The following is a 20170-nucleotide window of genomic DNA, read 5'->3' on the forward strand; positions in this document are numbered from 1 at the left end:
CTGGGGATCTTACTTGGTCTCCAGGTATTCTCTACTACAGGCAGGGGATCTTACTTGGCCTCCAGGTATTCTCTACCAGAGGGGATCTTACTTGGCCTCCAGGTATTCTCTACCAGAGGGGATCTTACTTGGCCTCCAGATATTCTCTACTAGAGGCTGGGGATCTTACTTGGCCTCCAGGTATTCTCTACTAGAGGCCGGGGATCTTACTTGGTCTCCAGGTATTCTCTACTAGAGGCTGGGGATCTTACTTGGTCTCCAGGTATTCTCTACTAGAGGGGATCTTACTTGGCCTCCAGGTATTCTCTACCAGAGGGGATCTTACTTGGTCTCCAGGTATTCTCTACCAGAGGGGATCTTACTTGGTCTCCAGGTATTCTCTACCAGAGGGGATCTTACTTGGTCTCCAGGTATTCTCTACCAGAGGGGATCTTACTTGGTCTCCAGGTATTCTCTACTAGAGGGGATCTTACTTGGTCTCCAGGTATTCTCTACTAGAGGCTGGGGATCTTACTTGGTCTCCAGGTATTCTCTACTACAGGGGATCTTACTTGGTCTCCAGGTATTCTCTACTAGAGGCTGGGGATCTTACTTGGTCTCCAGGTATTCTCTACTACAGGGGATCTTACTTGGTCTCCAGGTATTCTCTACTAGAGGCTGGGGATCTTACTAGGTCTCCAGGTATTCTCTACTACAGGCTGGGGATCTTACTTGGTCTCCAGGTATTCTCTACCAGAGGGGATCTTACTTGGTCTCCAGGTATTCTCTACTAGAGGCTGGGGATCTTACTAGGTCTCCAGGTATTCTCTACTACAGGCTGGGGATCTTACTTGGTCTCCAGGTATTCTCTACCAGAGGGGATCTTACTTGGTCTCCAGGTATTCTCTACTAGAGGGGATCTTACTTGGCCTCCAGGTATTCTCTACTAGAGGGGATCTTACTTGGCCTCCAGGTATTCTCTACTACAGGGGATCTTACTTGGCCTCCAGGTATTCTCTACCAGAGGGGATCTTACTTGGTCTCCAGGTATTCTCTACTACAGGGGATCTTACTTGGCCTCCAGGTATTCTCGTGGCAGAGGGGATCTTACTTGGTCTCCAGGTATTCTCTACCAGAGGGATCTTACTTGGTCTCCAGGTATTCTCGTGGCAGCTCCTCCAGCTCCTCGCTGCCCATCCCTGAGGACCGGACCTCCTGTTCCACAAGAGAGTCTACCAGGACCCTGAAGTAGGCCCACACACTGTCCTCCCACGACTCACACACTGGGAGCAGCTAGAGGGAGACAGAGACAGACAAATCACTCTAGTATATAGACATGTCTACTACACTCTAGTATAGTCCTGTCTACTACTACCAGTCTACTAAAGTCCTCTCTTATGTGAACATTGTTGTTAGATGTTTACTTTGACAATGACCCCCCCCCAATCCTCTTCCTCCCCCTGACCCCCCCCCCAATCCTCTTCCTCCCCCTGACCCCCCCCCCCCAATCCTCTTCCTCCCCCTGACCTCCCCCCCAATCCTCTTCCTCCCCCTGACCTCCCCCCAATCCTCTTCCTCCCCCTGACCTCCCCCCAATCCTCTTCCTCCCCCTGACCTCCCCCAATCCTCTTCCTCCCCCCTGACCTCCCCCCAATCCTCTTCTTCCCCCCTGACCTCCCCCCAATCCTCTTCCTCCCCCTGACCTCCCCCCAATCCTCTTCCTCCCCCTGACCTCCCCCAATCCTCTTCCTCCCCCTGACCTCCCCCCAATCCTCTTCCTCCCCCTGACCTCCCCCAATCCTCTTCCTCCCCCTGACCCCCACGAATCCTCTTCCTCCCCCTGACCCCCACGAATCCTCTTCCTCCCCCAATCCTCTTCCTCCCCCTGACCCCCCCCAATCCTCTTCCTCCCCCTGACCTCCCCCAATCCTCTTCCTCCCCCTGACCCCCCCCAATCCTCTTCCTCCCCCTGACCCCCCCCCAATCCTCTTCCTCCCCTGACCCCCCCAATCCTCTTCCTCCCCCTGACCCCCCCAATCCTCTTCCTCCCCCTGACCCCCCCGAAACCTCTTCCTCCCCCTGACCCCCCCGAATCCTCTTCCTCCCCCTGACCCCCCCGAATCCTCTTCCTCCCCAATCCTCTTCCTCCCCCTGACCTCCCCCAATCCTCTTCCTCCACCTGACCCCCCCACATCCTCCTCCACCTAACACATACAAGTGCTACAGAGAGACAGACAGACAGTCTTAGGGAGATAACACCCAACATACCCGTTTGAGGTTCCCACTCAGAACAGCGTAGATGGCTCTCTCATATCTGCTGAAGTGTTCATTATCAGCCATCCTCCAGCAGCAGACCTTCCATACACAGCGCTGAGGGTTCCCCTCTACCGGTAGCAGCTCTGCCCCGCCTGGACACAGCTCAGTTCCATTACAGACCGTTCATAGGGACGTGTGTTTAGGGTTGTTATGGTGATCCAATTACCGCCACACCGGCGATCACGAGTCATGACCGCAGTCAAATTCTAACGTGACCGTTTGGTCACGGTAACTAAACTTCTCCAAGCTCTGATGATGCTGGTCATGAGTAGCCTACCAAACCTGCCGGTCATGAGTAGCCTACCAAACCTGCCGGTCATGAGTAGCCTACCAAACCTGCCGGTCATGAGTAGCCTACCAAACCTGCCGGTCATGAGTAGCCTACCAAACCTGCCGGTCATGAGTAGCCTACCAAACCTGCCGGTCATGAGTAGTCTACCAAACCTGCCGGTCATGAGTAGTCTACCAAACCTGCTGGTCATTAGTAGCCTACCAAACCTGCTGGTCATTAGTAGCCTACCAAACCTGCCGGTCACGAGTAGCCTACCAAACCTGCCGGTCACGAGTAGGCTACCAAACCTGCCGGTCACGAGTAGGCTACCAAACCTGCCGGTCACGAGTAGGCTACCAAACCTGCCGGTCATGAGTAGGCTACCAAACCTGCCGGTCACGAGTAGGCTACCAAACCTGCCGGTCACGAGTAGTCTACCAAACCTGCCGGTCATGAGTAGCCTACCAAACCTGCCGGTCATGAGTAGTCTACCAAACCTGCTAACTGCCTGGTACTCAGCACTCTGTTGGCAGGATTTATTTGACTTTTTAAAATGTCGACGTTCCAAAGGTCTAAATCAGTGTCTTGTAGGCTGTGTGTGGAAGTCAGGAGATGCTAAACGTGTTTATGTCCATTAAAAAGGTCAATTACCGCGAGACAGACAGTTATTTACATGACAATCACCGGCTGACAAAAAGGTCACGACCTCCACTTGGTGTTATACATCGGTTGGTGAGAGTGTACGGCGGAGAACTGACCTCCGTTGATGTTGGGGTCGTGGTACAGCTTCCATCCCTCCAGAGTAGCAGCTCTCCATGCCTGGCCACAGCGCTTACACAGCCTCTGGGCCTACACACAACCACACGTCACTGTGACTAGAAACCAGTTCAGTGTAACCCTCCCATCCACCAGGTGGCGCTGTACTGAGATCGGTCTCAAAACGCCACCCTATTACCTATACACTGCACTACTTTTGTGACCAGAGAACTATGAGCCCTGGTCAAAACAGTTCACAGTGAACAGGGAACAAATGGTGCCATTTGAGAGTGTCTCCCGTTTCTCACCTCGTCTGTCATGCCCGCTCTGAGGAGGGTGAAGAGGTACTTCAGCAGTCTGGCATCATCCTCTCTGTCCAGGTCTGCCAGGGGACGTCTCTGTCTGATGGGGGCGTCAGGGTCCTACAGACACACAGAGTTACTTTATGTTCTAAGTAAAACAACGTATTCCCTATCATGGCATCAGAGCATGTGTATGTAGGAGAGAGTGTGTGTGTGCGAGAGAGAGATAGATTGTAAAGAGTAGGCCTAAAAGTCCCTCTTACCAGCTCGGTAACCAGGGGAACATTGAAGCCTGTGAAGAACAGGCCTAAAAGTCCCTCTTACCAGCTCAGTAACCAGGGGAACAGTAACCAGGGCAACATTGAAGCCTGTGAAGAACAGGCCTAAAAGCCCCTCTTACCAGCTCAGTAACCAGGGGAACAGTAACCAGGGGAACATTGAAGCCTGTGAAGAACAGGCCTAAAAGCCCCTCTTACCAGCTCAGTAACCAGGGGAACATTGAAGCCTGTGAAGATTAGGCCTAAAAGCCCCTCTTACCAGCTCAGTAACCAGGGGAACATTGAAGCCTGTGAAGATTAGGCCTAAAAGCCCCTCTTACCAGCTCAGTAACCAGGGGAACATTGAAGCCTGTGAAGATTAGGCCTAAAAGCCCCTCTTACCAGCTCAGTAACCAGGGTAACATTGAAGCCTGTGAAGAGCAGGCCTAAAAGCCCCTCTTACCAGCTCAGTAACCAGGGTAACATTGAAGCCTGTGAAGAGCAGGCCTAAAAGCCCCTCTTACCAGCTCAGTAACCAGGGTAACATTGAAGCCTGTGAAGAACAGGCCTAAAAGCCCCTCTTACCAGCTCAGTAACCAGGGGAACATTGAAGCCTGTGAAAAGCAGGCCTAAAAGCCCCTCTTACCAGCTCAGTAACCAGGGGAACATTGAAGCCTGTGCTGGATGTGTTTCTTCTCAGTTTCAGAGCATGAAGGGTATTCTCCCTGAAAGTCAAACAGAATATTAGCCAAGGCACATGGTCTTCCTAACGACACACAAGCGCTCGTCTCTCTCAAATGACTCCAGCTACTTACCAGTAGACAGACTTGGCGTAGTATTCAATGTTGTCGGAGAAGTCCCCGATTTCATCTTTGGCGATACTCTCTAACCAATCCACAACCAACTAAGAGAGAGGAGGTGAAACGATTATTTAAAACTTTACAATGGTCTCTATTACAACCATCCATCAGACCAAACAGGACTGTACCACTAGAGACAGATAATAGGGGAGGAGGTGTGTGTGTGTGTGTGTGTGTTTTTGTGTGTGTGTGTGTATACAATACCAGTCAAAAGTTCTAGAACACCTACTCATTCCAGGGTTCTAGAACACCTACTCATTCCAGGGTTCTAGAACACCTACTCATTCCAGGGTTCTAGAACACCTACTCATTCCAGGGTTCTAGAACACCTACTCATTCAAGGGTTCTAGAACACCTGCTCATTCAAGGGTTCTAGAACACCTACTCATTCCAGGGTTCTAGAACACCTACTCATTCCAGGGTTCTAGAACACCTACTCATTCCAGGCCTTTTCTTTATTTTTTAAAATGTTCTACATTGTAGAATAATAATGAAGACGGCAAAACTATGAAATAACACCCATGGAATCTTGATGTAACCAAAAAAAAGTTTTTAAACAAAAACAGATTCTTCAAAGTAGCCACCCTTTGCCTTGATTGACTGCTTTGCACACTCTTGGCATTCTCTCAACCAGCTTCATGAGGTAGTCACCCGGAATGCATTTCAATTAACAGGTGTGCCTTCTTAAAAGTTGATTTGTGGAATTTCTTTCCTTCTTAATGCATTTGAGCCAATCAGTTGTGTTGTGACAAGGTAGGGGTGGTATACAGAAGATAGCCCTATTTGATAAAAGACCAAGTCCATATTATGGCAAGAACAGCTCAAATAAGCAAAGAGAAATGACAGTCCATCATTACTTTAAGACATGAAGGTCAGTCAATGCGAAACATTTCAAGAACTTGGAACGTTTCTTCAAGTGCAGTCACAAAAACCATCAAACGGTATGATGAAACTGGCTCTCATGAGGACCTCAACAGGAAAGGGAGACCCAGAGTTACCTCTGCTGTGATGAAACTGTCTCTCATGAGGACCACCACAGGAAAGGAAGACCCAGAGTTACCTCTGCTGTGATGAAACTGGCTCTCATGAGGACCTCAACAGGAAAGGGAGACCCAGAGTTACCTCTGCTGTGATGAAACTGGCTCTCATGAGGACCTCAACAGGAAAGGGAGACCCAGAGTTACCTCTGCTGTGATGAAACTGGCTCTCATGAGGACCTCAACAGGAAAGGGAGACCCAGAGTTACCTCTGCTGTGATGAAACTGGCTCTCATGAGGACCTCAACAGGAAAGGGAGACCCAGAGTTACCTCTGCTGTGATGAAACTGGCTCTCATGAGGACCTCAACAGGAACGGGAGACCCAGAGTTACCTCTGCTGTGATGAAACTGGCTCTCATGAGGACCACCACAGGAAAGGAAGTCCCAGAGTTACCTCTGCTGTGATGAAACTGGCTCTCATGAGGACCACCACAGGGAAGGAAGTCCCAGAGTTACCTCTGCTGGAGAGGATAAGTTAATTAGAGTTAACTGGCTCTCATGAGGACCGCCACAGGAAAGGGAGACCCAGAGTTACCTCTGCTGGAGAGGATAAGTTAATTAGAGTTAACTGTCTCTCATGAGGACCGCCACAGGAAAGGGAAACCCAGAGTTACCTCTGCTGGAGAGGATAAGTTAATTAGAGTTAACTGGCTCTCATGAGGACCGCCACAGGACAGGAAGACCCAGAGTTACCTCTGCTGCAGAAGATAAGTTAGAGTTGCCAGCCTCAGAAAATGCAGCCCAAATAAATGCTTCACAGAGTTCCAGTAACAGACACATCTCAACATCAACTGTTCAGAGGAGACTGAGTGAAATCAGGCCTTCATGGTCGAATTGCTGCAAAGAAACCACTACTAAAGGACACCGATAAGAAGAAGAGACTTGCTTGGAGCAAGAACCACGAGTAATGGACATTAGATCGGTGGAAATCTGTCCTTTGGTCTGATGAGTCCAAATTTGAGATTTTTGGTTCCAACCGCCATGTCTTTGTGAGACGCAGAGTAGGTGAACGGATGATCTCCGCATGTGTGGTTCCCACCGTGAAGCATGGAGGAGGTGGTGTGTGGTTCCCACCGTGAAGCATGGAGGAGGAGGAGGTGTGATGGTGTGGGGGGTGCTTTGCTGGTGACACTGTCAGTGATTTATTTAGAATTCAAGGCACACATAACCAGCATGGCTACCACAGCATTCTGCACTAATACGCCATCCCATCTGGTTTGCACTTAGTGAGACTATCATTTGTTTTTCATCAGGACAATGACCCAACACACCTCCAGGCTGTGTAAGGGCTATTTGACCCAGAAGGAGAGTAATGGAGTGCTGCATCAGATGATCTGGCCTCCACAATCACCCAAACTCAACCAAACATGTGCTCAGCATATGTGGGAACTCCTTCAAGACTGTTGGAAAAGCATTCCAGGTGATGCTGGTTGAGAAAATGCCAAAATTGTGCAAAGCTGTCATCAAGGCAAAGGGTGACAACTTTGAAGAATCTAAAATATATTTTGATTTGTTTAACACTTTTTTTTGGTTACGACATGATTCCATGTGTTATTTCATAGTTTTGATGTCTTCACTATTATTCTACAATGTAGAACATGTTGACTGGTACTGTATGTGTTTTTATGTGTGTGTGTGTATGTGTGTGAGAGAGAGAGTCTAACCTGACTCTGGCGTACTACAGCATCTCTCTGGAAAAGTTGTTCCATCACCACCTTCTCACTAACACCGGGAGCCTGAGGAGAGATGGTCACACACACAGGAGAGAGGACGGTTACTCCATTTCCTTCTCTCTCTCCATCACACAGGAGAGAGGACGGTTACTCCATTTCCTTCTCTCCATCACACAGGAGAGGACAGTTACTCCATTTCCTTCTCTCCATCACACAGGAGAGGACAGTTACTCCATTTCCTTCTCTCTCTCCCTCTCCATCACACAGGAGAGGACAGTTACTCCATTTCCTTCTCTCCATCACACAGGAGAGAGGACAGTTACTCCATTTCCTTCTCTCTCTCTCCATCACACAGCACAGAAACACCTGTAGTTCCCTAACGACATCATAGTTGTAGAGGAGTACTCACAGCCACATCCATCATGATGTCATCCTCCAGCTCTGACTGGATCCTGTCTCTGAGGGGGGAGGGACACAGTGATGTAACAAAGTCAAACCACGCGTCTCCATAGCAACCCCATTCCTCTATGTAGTGATGAGGAAAACGAATGCAAAAATAAATAGTTACATGTAGATAGGGATATTGTTTTGGACGACATACCGTAGCGACATTTAGCTATACATTTTTTTTGTTGCGCTAGTCGGCTGTACCTACACCTAAACTTTTCCTTCACAGTTTGTTCTCTATCTTTTTAAAATAGGGAGCCAATTGGTTCAGCATTAAAACATGGCTCTCTCTCTTGTCCCTCTGCAGCAGACATGTGGTGAGCATGTGTTTGGAACATCGAATCGCAATGACATCACAATACATTTGGTATCGGCGTGTAAGTATTGTGATGATATCGTTTTGTGAGTTCCCTGGTAATTCACAGCCCTAATATATATATATATATATATATATATATAGAGAGAGAGAGAGAGAGAGAGAGAGATAGAGAGAGAGAACGGAAGGGACAGACAGACAGACCGTGAGACAGACCGACAGACAGACCGTGAGACAGACAGACCGTGAGACAGACAGACAGACCGTGAGACAGACAGACAGACCGTGAGACAGACAGACAGACCGTGAGACAGACAGACAGACCGTGAGACAGACAGACAGACAGACAGACCGTGAGACAGACAGACAGACAGACAGACAGACCGTGAGACAGACAGACAGACAGACAGACCGTGAGACAGACAGACAGACAGACCGACCGTGAGACAGACAGACAGACAGACCGTGAGACAGACAGACAGACAGACAGACCGTGAGACAGACAGACAGACCGTGAGACAGACAGACAGACAGACAGACCGTGAGACAGACAGACCGACAGACCGTGAGACAGACAGACCGTGAGACAGACAGTGAGACAGACAGTGAGACAGACAGTGAGACAGACAGTGAGACAGACAGACCGTGAGACAGACCGTGAGACAGACAGACAGACAGACAGACAGACAGACAGACAGACCGTGAGACAGACAAACAGACAGACAGACCGTGAGACAGACAGACAGACAGACCGTGAGACAGACAGACCGTGAGACAGACAGACCGTGAGACAGACAGACCGTGAGACAGACAGACCGTGAGACAGACAGACCGTGAGACAGACACTAACCTGTATAGAGAAGTGATGAGGCGCCAGGTGACCATCTCCTGCTGTAAAAGCCATCTCATACCAGCAGTCTTAGAGGACTTCTGTTGCCCTGGAGCTGCCCTCGATACCAGCCTCTGGAGCATGCCCACCTGGTACACACAATACACCATTATCACTGTGTTCATAAGGGCAGCATAGCTATACAATACACCATTATCACTGTGTTCATAAGGGCAGCATAGCTATACATAAACCATTATCACTGTGTTCATAAGGCTGCACACAGCTCTGCATATAAAACACACAATAACTCACACACACACATACGCTCGCACATACCCACGCTTGAGGAGCAAACCTCCTGCTCTACAAACTCTTGCACACACACACACACACACGGGTTCTAAAACACACACACACACACGTGTTCTAAAACACACACACATACACACACACGTGTTCTAAAACACACACACACACACACACACACACACACACACACACACACACACACACACACACGTGTTCTAAAACACACACACACACACACACACGGATTCTAAAACACACACAGAAGAGGGAAGTTGGTTGAGGGAAGTTGGTTGAGGGAAGTTGGTTGAGGGAAGTGAGAAAGCGGTACCTTGTCTTGACAGATGGCTTCATACTCCCCCAGCAGGTCAAAGACAGCAGTGGAGGAGTGTCTGAGATAGGACTGGAGGAACTCTGGGAACAGACTGACTGATGCTGCAGGACACAGAGGGGAGGGGGTCAGAGGTCAGCAGTGGAGGAGTGTCTGAGATAGGACTGGAGGAACTCTGGGAACAGACTGACTGACGCTGCAGGACACAGAGGGGAGGGGGTCAGAGGTCAGCAGTGGAGGAGTGTCTGAGATAGGACTGGAGGAACTCTGGGAACAGACTGACTGATGCTGCAGGACACAGAGGGGAGGGGGTCAGAGGTCAGCAGTGGAGGAGTGTGAGATAGGACTGGAGGAACTCTGGGAACAGACTGACTGACGCTGCAGGACACAGAGGGGAGGGGGTCAGAGGTCAGCAGTGGAGGAGTGTCTGAGATAGGACTGGAGGAACTCTGGGAACAGACTGACGCACGCTGCAGGACACAGAGGGGGGGGGTCAGAGGTCAGCAGTGGAGGAGTGTCTGAGATAGGACTGGAGGAACTCTGGGAACAGACTGACTGATGCTGCAGTACACAGAGGGGAGGGGGTCAGAGGTCAGCAGTGGAGGAGTGTCTGAGATAGGACTGGAGGAACTCTGGGAACAGACTGACTGACGCTGCAGGACACAGAGGGGAGGGGGTCAGAGGTCAGCAGTGGAGGAGTGTCTGAGATAGGACTGGAGGAACTCTGGGAACAGACTGACTGATGCTGCAGGACACAGAGGGGAGGGGGTCAGAGGTCAGCAGTGGAGGAGTGTCTGAGATAGGACTGGAGGAACTCTGGGAACAGACTGACTGATGCTGCAGTACACAGAGGGGAGGGGGTCAGAGGTCAGCAGTGGAGGAGTGTCTGAGATAGGACTGGCAGCGTTGTATTCTATTCTGGGGCGGCAGGTAGCCTAGTGGTTAGAGCGCTGGACTAGTAACCGAAAGGTTGCAAGTTCAAATCCCCAAGCTGACAAGGTACAAATCTGTCGTTCTGCCCCTGAACAAGGCACTGTTCCTAGGCCGTCATTGAAAATAAGAATTTGTTCTTTAACTGACTTGCCTAGTTAAATAAAAAGGTTAAAAAATAAATTCTAAACATTTTACCCTCTGAAACCCCTTTCCCCAAATCTGGACCTTGTAGTCAGTTATACGTGCTGATTTTCAGACCTGGCTGGGAAACCTGGGAAACGGAACCGCAGTGATATTAAAAATCAATCAACAACCAGGGAGAAAATAAATGAATCTGACCAGCCTCTCCAGGATCCTCCTCCTTCAGCATTACAGAGGACATGTTGATGTCGTCAGTAAAGCTGGTATCCCCCAGTCCCAGGCCGGACAGAGGAGACGGGTACAGGCTGTTGGTCCAGTCACTGTCATCCAGGTTCTGGAGCCCAGAGGGAGACAAGAGACGCAGTCAAAAACACAGAAACAACCAGTGTGTGGATCCAGGTTCTGGAGCCCAGAGGGAGACAAGAGACGCAGTCAAAAACACAGAAACAACCAGTGTGTGGATCCAGGTTCTGGAGCCCAGAGGGAGACAAGAGACGCAGTCAAAAACACAGAAACAACCAGCGTGTGGATCCAGGTTCTGGAGCCCAGAGGGAGACAAGAGACGCAGTCAAAAACACAGAAACAACCAGCGTGTGGATCCAGGTTCTGGAGCCCAGAGGGAGACAAGAGACGCAGTCAAAAACACAGAAACAACCAGCGTGTGGATCGGCCTCAACGAAACTTGATTAAAAGGTAGAGTCAGTGAAATGACGTTTTGCACGAGCAGCATCGCAGATATTGCGATGAGCAAGATGCAACACTTCCCTCTCACACAGTATCTGCACGGGGTTCGCTTCACACTCTTACAACATGGTAGCTACATGACCAAAACAGTGGAGAAGTTTAGCCTCGCGCTCAAACGCTCTTTAGTTGTTGCAGAAAATGACCCCACTATACTGTTTACTTTGTGCATCTACGTCATATCACTGATTCTACCTTTAATAAGTGTCAACAACTGATGAATAGCCAATTAAACCACACTGCATCACCATTCTATTGGCTCGGTTCCACTGTCTCCGGATCCCCTCTTTGGAGAGAGACAGAACCACACAGTGTCTGTCAGCAGACAAAACACCCAGTCAAGACTGGTATCCATCTCCTCACCATGCTCATAGTGCCCAGGGGAGGTCGTGGCGTATGGATGAAACGAGGAGTCCTGCGCCCTGTCCCCAAGATGGCCGACACATCTGGGTTCCTAGCAGCACTCTTCGGGGTGACTGTAGGGAGAGGGAGGAGGAATCACCACTACTGCAATTTACAATAGAGAACAATCTGTCGCAACAGTATAGCCTTGTCTCCGGTCATTCTGGGAGACACCAGCTGGTGGATGGTGAGAGTCCGGGTTAACAAACTGGACCATATGTCTTATTTTATCTCGATGTCTTTATCATGGTTGACACCACTTTTATCTTTACCCAAACAATGCTCTCATAGCAGAGCCAGAGGGCTGTGTTGGTATTGAAGACGACAGACTTACAGGACTGTTTGAAGAGGACAGACTTACAGGACTGTTTGAAGAGGACAGACTTACAGGACTGTTTGAAGAGGACAGACTTACAGGACTGTTTGAAGAGGGATCCAGGTGTGTAGCAGGGCAGGGAACGGGCAGGTGTGGTGGTACTACCTTGGTTGTCATCACGAGGAGAAAGGACTGGACAACAACGGTCAGGGAATATAACTGGCTAGTTACTGTGATCTAAAAAGACACACCTTATGCAGTCATATAACAGCCCCATGAGACTTCTGTTAGCTAACTAATAGTCTGAGCAACGGTGTGTGTGAGCAATGAGCATCAGTAATGCAGGTCTTAAATGGTGTAACCTAGACAACAGGTAGGTAGGTTTACCAATGAGCATCAGTAATGCAGGTGTAACATAGACAACAGGTAGGAAGGTTTACCAATGAGCATCAGTAATGCAGGTGTAACATAGACAACAGGTAGGTAGGTTTACCAATGAGCATCAGTAATGCAGGTCTTAAATGGTGTAACCTAGACAACAGGTAGGTAGGTAGGTTTACCATGACAACGGCCCAATAAGGATACAGTTGAATTGGGCCTTCTTCTGAACTGAACTCTTTCGGCGTGCTGCTCTGGTCACTTCGGCATCTCGTACAATAGGCGACAGCAACTCATTCTGGTCCCTACGCAGAGGAACCATGTTAGTTCAGATACTGTAAAGGCGACAGCAACTCATTCTGGTCCCTACGCAGAGGAACCATGTTAGTTCAGATACTGTAAAGGCGACAGCAACTCATTCTGGTCCCTACGCAGAGGAACCATGTTAGTTCAGATACTGTAAAGCAGGGTTTTGCTTCATCCCTACGCAGAGGAACCATGTTGGATGGATGCAAACAATCAAGATATCATTCTGCCAGGTAGGCATAAGATACTTTGTAGCTAGTTATAATTTAGAAGTTTTTTTAGGAAAGCCTTTCCATCTACCAGAAAACGGCTAGGCCTATCAATAGCATTGCTATATTTTCCTCTGTTCCTTAAAATGTCTTACCTTTCTTCAAAAGTAGCCTATAGCCAAAATCTTACAACAGAAACGTAGAGGAAATTATTGTATTAAGGCTTCCTCATACGCATTCTCCTATTCTAATTTGTTTTCTTTCGTTGTCAAGCAACCAAAGACTTTATCCAAGTCATTGTTAGCAACTCATGATAGTTGTTGCATCTTTAGATCTCCCTTCGTTCTACATTTCTATTGGATATTTCCATATCTGTCCATGAAGCCTCTGAACAACGTTTTCCTGCAAATTGCATTCTGGAACATTTGTACGTAGGCCTCTGCCGCTGTGTGCACATCGCTGCGCCTAAAATGTTAAGTAGCAGTATTTTAAGCTAAACATTCTGGGCCCAGTTCTCCAAAAGCATCTTAAACAGCGACTGCCTTTATAAAGCAACAAACCCTTTTGAAAACAGCCCGTGTGGCACATCGATATGAATCAGAAACAGTTCGCTTATTCTAGTGTCCAAATTGACTACACGGTGTAAATAGGATCATTTTTGGTCATAAAGTCAGTCTCGTCTAAAACAGAGTTTGGACTTTTGCGTGTCACACAACAGGTAAAGGAAGTTTGAGTTTTGATTTGACAACTAACATGTGGTGAACAGCAGTGGTGATTGCTCTGTCTAGCAGCTGACTGTTTACATAAGACAACACATTGCAATTATTATTTTTTTACTTGAGAAATACTGCACCAACACATCTTAGATGTGAAATTGCACAACTGAAACTCGATTGGCAAACACGTCAACATGTATTACAGATTCATTCTAACTTAGTCTTAAAATGCTCTAGGGAAAACGGTACCTGATCTATTCCATCAGCCTTATAAAATTGATTTTACGTGAAACGTTACCTCCACTACACTACTTTAATACGCATCCTGGGGATGAAGAAATTAATATACGCAATGGACACTGAAAAATAAGTGGGTGTCTGGCAGTCACTAAACTAAATCGGGGGGGGATCCTATGGGGAAACTGAATGAAGATACATGCCGCTGAAGCTGCACTAGACCAGATGCTAAAATTACGCTAGCTACCTGTAATCCAGAAACAATATATCCCGTTAAACAAGTCACAAGTTACTGAACACTTCAAATGAAATAAAACGTGATTTACTATAAAGACCCATTAGTTGACTAGCTGGTGGTACAAACAAACCACTTGCTTAGACAGCTGCAAGACACATTCAAACGACTAGCTTAGCAAGCTAATATTGCTAACACATGTCCCATACCTGCCGTTACAAATCTACAGACAGCGTACTTATGTAGTACACTCACTAAATACTGTAACAAGGTCACATATATCCCTGTAATTCATATTTTTATATCAGCATAAGAAGCGTTTTACCAGTCCATGACAGCAGGATATTAACTCCACAGTAAACTACTCCAGTCTGATAGTTTCTACTTCTGGTTCCCGCTCGACAAGGAATTACAATCGAGCTCCAATACTGTTCATTAATACACCCCCGCCCATTAAATACAGCCAATATCCCATTCTTTTGCGACTCAAAATCATTCGTAAAATCTAAATAAAGTCATTTTAAATTGGGCAAATCATTGTTTACTAGTTAATAAATTATATTTGAGATTATACTCGATTACTTTGGACTGATGACCGTAAACAGCAACTGCCACAGAGATAAGATAGATCATTCATGTTTTTATATCTGTGCCATTATATCGTCTGTGAGCACACGGGGCAGCGCCATTGAGGCAATTTCTATTTGAAGTAGTCCATTTTCTTATTCTCGATTGTCTGATCCCTCCTGATGACCCGGTTGGGACATGACCCGGTTGGGACATCAGGAGGGATCAGATAATACAGTTGGAAGTCTCACCCAGTTAACTACATTACAATGGTGCTGAAGCCCTTCAATGGAGCTACACATGCTAAAATAGTATTTTGGCCATTACAGGCCTCTATTATTCTCTATGACTGCTGAGCGTCATCTATTCCACAGGCTGTAAAGAGTAGTCATGTTACGCTCAATATCGGACCATTCCTATAGCGCCACCCTCGGGCAGCAACAGTTAAACGTCCGTATTATTTTTTTATTTTACTCATGAAGTGGTTATTCTCTCGGCCAACACTTCTTTAAATAATCTCATTTACCAAAGCATTCTTTCTTGATATCATGGCAATGTATTAAACATGAACTTGTAGCACGTAAAGTTATACAATAACATTTGGCTATGTGTGCAGAATGTTTCACTTTGACACAATTAGTCTTAAAACATAAAATACAAGTATTTTTTTTCTCCCATGTGGTCATCAGCAGTCCCTTTCAGACAGAGAGTGAAGGGCCATATCAATGTTTTATCAAAGTCCATGTTATTTTCCTGCATGTTGAAGAACAGGAAGTGTATCTGTCCACAGAGTTTCCTGGAGACCCAGAATAGCACCGTTGTGTGTTGTGTTGTTTATGTGATTCAGACTTTCCAAGGATGCTGTGTGTTTCTGAGACAAACGTCTCAGAGGCTGGAGAAGTCCATAGACTGGCACCCTATTCCCTATACAGTGCACTACTTTTGACCAGAACTCTATGGGCCCTGGCACCCTATTCCCTATATAGTGCACTAGTTTTGACCAGAACCCTATGGGCCCTGGCACCCTATATAGTGCACTACTTTTGACCAGGTTCCATAGGTTTCTGGTGATAAGTAGTTCACTATATAGGGATAGAGTGCGTCCAGGCTCTGGTCAAAGTAGTTCACTATATAGGGAATAGGGTGCCAGGGCCGTAGAGTTCTGGTCAAAAGTAGTGCACTATATAGGGAATAGGGTGCCAGGGCCCGTAGAGTTCTGGTCAAAAGTAGTGCACTATATAGGGAATAGGGTGCCAGGGCCCGTAGAGTTCTGGTCAAAAGTAGTGCACTATATAGGGAATAGGGTGCCAGGGCCCGTAGAGTTCTGGTCAAAAGTAGTGCACTATATGGGGAATAGGGTGCCAGGGCCCATAGGGTTCTAGTCAAAAGTAGTGCACTATATAGGGAATAGGGTGCCAGGGCCCATAGGGTTCTAGTCAAAAGTAGTGCACTATATAGGGAATAGGGTGCCAGGGCCCATAGGGTTCTAGTCAAAAGTAGTGCACTATATAGGGAATAGGGTGCCAGGGCCCATAGGGTTCTAGTCAAAAGTAGTGCACAATATAGGGAATAGGGTGCCAGGGCCCATAGGGTTCTAGTCAAAAGTAGTGCACTATATAGGGAATAGGGTGCCATTTTAATACACAGTATAGAAGAAGTTCAATAACTGTAGAGGAACAACGGAAGGACATTTTTAAAAACTGTTTATTTAAAAGGTATGTGTGGTGGAACGGACGCCAGGGAGAATATGTATCCCGATAACACATTGTCAGTGTTTATGGAGGCCGTTATTGTAAATAAGAATTTGTTCTTAACTGACTTGTCTAGATAAATAAAGGCTATATACACTGCTCAAAAAAATAAAGTGAACACTAAAATAACACATCCTAGATCTGAATGAATGAAATATTCTTATTAAATACTTTTTTCTTTACATAGTTGAATGTGCTGACAACAAAATCACACAAAAATTATCAATGGAAATCAAATGTATCAACCCATGGAGGTCTGGATTTGGAGTCACACTCAAAATTAAAGTGGAAAACCTCACTACAGGCTGATCCAACTTTGATGTAATGTCCTTAAAACAAGTCAAAATGAGGCTCAGTAGTGTGTGTGGCCTCCACGTGCCTGTATGACCTCCCTACAATGCCTGGGCATGCTCCTGATGAGGTGGCGAATGGAACGAGACATGATGTCCCAGATGTGCTCAATTGGATTCAGGTCTGGGGAACGGACGGGCCAGTCCATAGCATCAATGCCCTTCCTCTTGCAGGAACTGCTGACACACTCCAGCCACATGAGGTCTAGCATTGTCTTGCATTAGGAGGAACCCAGGGCCAACCGCACCATCATATGGTCTCACAAGGGGTCTGAGGATCTCATCTCGGTACCTAATGGCAGTCAGGCTACCTCTGGCGAGCACATGGAGGGCTGTGCGGCCCCCCAAAGAAATGCCACCCATCACCATGACTGACCCACCGCCAAACCAGTCATGCTGGAGGATGTTGCAGGCAGCAGAACGTTCTCCACGGCGTCTCCAGACTCTGTCACGTGCTCAGTGGGAACCTGCTTTCATCTGTGAAGAGCACAGGGCGCCAGTGGCGAATTTGCCAATCTTGGTGTTCTCTGGCAAATGCCGAACGTCCTGCACGGTGTTGGGCTGTAAGCACAACCTCCACCTGTGGACGTCGGGCCCTCATACCACCCTCATGAGTCTGTTTCTGACCGTTTGAGCAGACACATGAACATTTGTGGCCTGCTGGTGGTCATTTTACAGGGCTCTGGCAGTGCTCCTCCTTGCACAAAGGCGGAGGTAGCGGTCCTGCTGCTGGGTTGTTGCCCTCCTACGGCCTCCTCCACGTCTCCTGATGTACTGGCCTGTCTCCTGGTAGCGCCTCCATGCTCTGGACACTACGCTGACAGACACAGCAAACCTTCTTGCCACAGCTCGCATTGATGTGCCATCCTGGATGAACTGCACTACCTGAGCCACTTGTGTGGGTTGTAGACTCCGTCTCATGCTACCACTAGAGTGAAAGCACCGCCAGCATTCAAAAGTGACCAAAACATCAGCCAGGAAGCATAGGAACTGAGAAGTGGTCTGTGGTCCCCACCTGCAGAACCACTCCTTTATTGGGGGTGTCTTGCTAATTGCCTATAATTTCCACCTGTTGTCTATTCCATTTGCACAACAGCATGTGAAATGTATTGTCAATCAGTGTTGCTTCCTAAGTGGACAGTTTGATTTCACAGAAGTGTGATTGACTTGGAGTTACATTGTGTTGTTTAAGTGTTCCCTTTATTTTTTTGAGCAGTGTGTGTGTGTGTGTGTGTGTGTGTATGTATATATATATATATATGTATGTATATATATATATATGGAACGATATATATATATACACAGTGCCTTGCGAAAGTATTCGGCCCCCTTGAACTTTGCGACCTTTTGCCACATTTCAGGCTTCAAACATAAAGATATAAAACTGTATTTTTTTGTGAAGAATCAACAACAAGTGGGACACAATCATGAAGTGGAATGACATTTATTGGATATTTCAAACTTTTTTAACAAATCAAAAACTGAAAAATTGGGCGTGCAAAATTATTTAGCCCCCTTAAGTTAATACTTTGTAGCGCCACCTTTTGCTGCGATTACAGCTGTAAGTCGCTTGGGGTATGTCTCTATCAGTTTTGCACATCGAGAGACTGAACATTTTTCCCATTCCTCCTTGCAAAACAGCTCGAGCTCAGTGAGGTTGGATGGAGAGCATTTGTGAACAGCAGTTTTCAGTTCTTTCCACAGATTCTCGATTGGATTCAGGTCTGGACTTTGACTTGGCCATTCTAACACCTGGATATGTTTATTTTTGAACCATTCCATTGTAGATTTTGCTTTATGTTTTGGATCATTGTCTTGTTGGAAGACAAATCTCCGTCCCAGTCTCAGGTCTTTTGCAGACTCCATCAGGTTTTCTTCCAGAATGGTCCTGTATTTGGCTCCATCCATCTTCCCATCAATTTTAACCATCTTCCCTGTCCCTGCTGAAGAAAAGCAGGCCCAAACCATGATGCTGCCACCACCATGTTTGACAGTGGGGATGGTGTGTTCAGCTGTGTTGCTTTTACGCCAAACATAACATTTTGCATTGTTGCCAAAAAGTTCAATTTTGGTTTCATCTGACCAGAGCACCTTCTTCCACATGTTTGGTGTGTCTCCCAGGTGGCTTGTGGCAAACTTTAAACGACACTTTTTATGGATATCTTTAAGAAATGGCTTTCTTCTTGCCACTCTTCCATAAAGGCCAGATTTGTGCAATGTACGACTGATTGTTGTCCTATGGACAGAGTCTCCCACCTCAGCTGTAGATCTCTGCAGTTCATCCAGAGTGATCATGGGCCTCTTGGCTGCATCTCTGATCAGTCTTCTCCTTGTATGAGCTGAAAGTTTAGAGGGACGGCCAGGTCTTGGTAGATTTGCAGTGGTCTGATACTCCTTCCATTTCAATATTATCGCTTGCACAGTGCTCCTTGGGATGTTTAAAGCTTGGGAAATCTTTTTGTATCCAAATCCGGCTTTAAACTCCTTCACAACAGTATCTCGGACCTGCCTGGTGTGTTCCTTGTTCTTCATGATGCTCTCTGCGCTTTTAACGGACCTCTGAGACTATCACAGTGCAGGTGCATTTATACGGAGACTTGATTACACACAGGTGGATTGTATTTATCATCATTAGTCATTTAGGTCAACATTGGATCATTCAGAGATCCTCACTGAACTTCTGGAGAGAGTTGCTGCACTGAAAGTAAAGGGGCTGAATAATTTTGCACGCCCAATTTTTCAGTTTTTGATTTGTTAAAAAAGTTTGAAATATCCAATAAATGTCGTTCCACTTCATGATTGTGTCCCACTTGTTGTTGATTCTTCACAAAAAAATACAGTTTTATATCTTTATGTTTGAAGCCTGAAATGTGGCAAAAGGTCGCAAAGTTCAAGGGGGCCGAATACTTTCGCAAGGCACTGTATATATGTGTGTTCATCTGATAAATGACCACTCCCTCTCCTAAGGGACCAGACTGTTATTTGCTCATTGCATGTTACAGTCTGCTATGAACCTCCATGGAGTTACCTCACTCTGGGCACGTCACTTCAGGCCAGCCAAGTTCCTCATCATTTTAACTATAGTACGCTTCCTTGGCCCGACTTACTTTATTCCCACCCCCAAGGAGTCCAATCATTGGCCCGAATGACTCCATTTCTCTGATCTGACAGCTGCTTCCACCTATCCCTGACAGGCATATCAGT

General features: G+C 47.0%; 1 protein-coding gene across 1 annotated transcript in view; it reads right to left on the reverse strand.

Annotated features, from left to right (window-relative positions):
* The window catches only part of LOC139392856 (nuclear pore complex protein Nup107-like), a 32704-nt gene extending 18003 nt beyond the window's left edge, over window positions 1–14701 (reverse strand). The window contains exons 1-15 of the mRNA XM_071141167.1: window positions 14624–14701; window positions 12803–12900; window positions 12317–12409; window positions 11863–11975; window positions 10957–11092; window positions 9685–9788; window positions 9066–9193; window positions 7862–7910; window positions 7444–7515; window positions 4697–4785; window positions 4528–4606; window positions 3631–3744; window positions 3325–3415; window positions 2248–2387; window positions 1127–1272 (exon numbers count right to left, since the gene is read on the reverse strand). Coding sequence (XP_070997268.1) covers window positions 1127–1272; window positions 2248–2387; window positions 3325–3415; window positions 3631–3744; window positions 4528–4606; window positions 4697–4785; window positions 7444–7515; window positions 7862–7910; window positions 9066–9193; window positions 9685–9788; window positions 10957–11092; window positions 11863–11975; window positions 12317–12409; window positions 12803–12900; window positions 14624–14631 — 1460 coding nt within the window. The 5' untranslated portion in view covers window positions 14632–14701. The remainder of the gene's footprint in view (window positions 1–1126; window positions 1273–2247; window positions 2388–3324; window positions 3416–3630; window positions 3745–4527; window positions 4607–4696; window positions 4786–7443; window positions 7516–7861; window positions 7911–9065; window positions 9194–9684; window positions 9789–10956; window positions 11093–11862; window positions 11976–12316; window positions 12410–12802; window positions 12901–14623) is intronic.
* Between the last annotated feature and the right edge of the window lie 5469 nt (window positions 14702–20170).

This window comes from Oncorhynchus clarkii, chromosome 33, assembly GCF_045791955.1.
Source record: "Oncorhynchus clarkii lewisi isolate Uvic-CL-2024 chromosome 33, UVic_Ocla_1.0, whole genome shotgun sequence".
In the NCBI taxonomy this organism is placed as follows: Eukaryota; Metazoa; Chordata; class Actinopteri; order Salmoniformes; family Salmonidae; genus Oncorhynchus; species Oncorhynchus clarkii.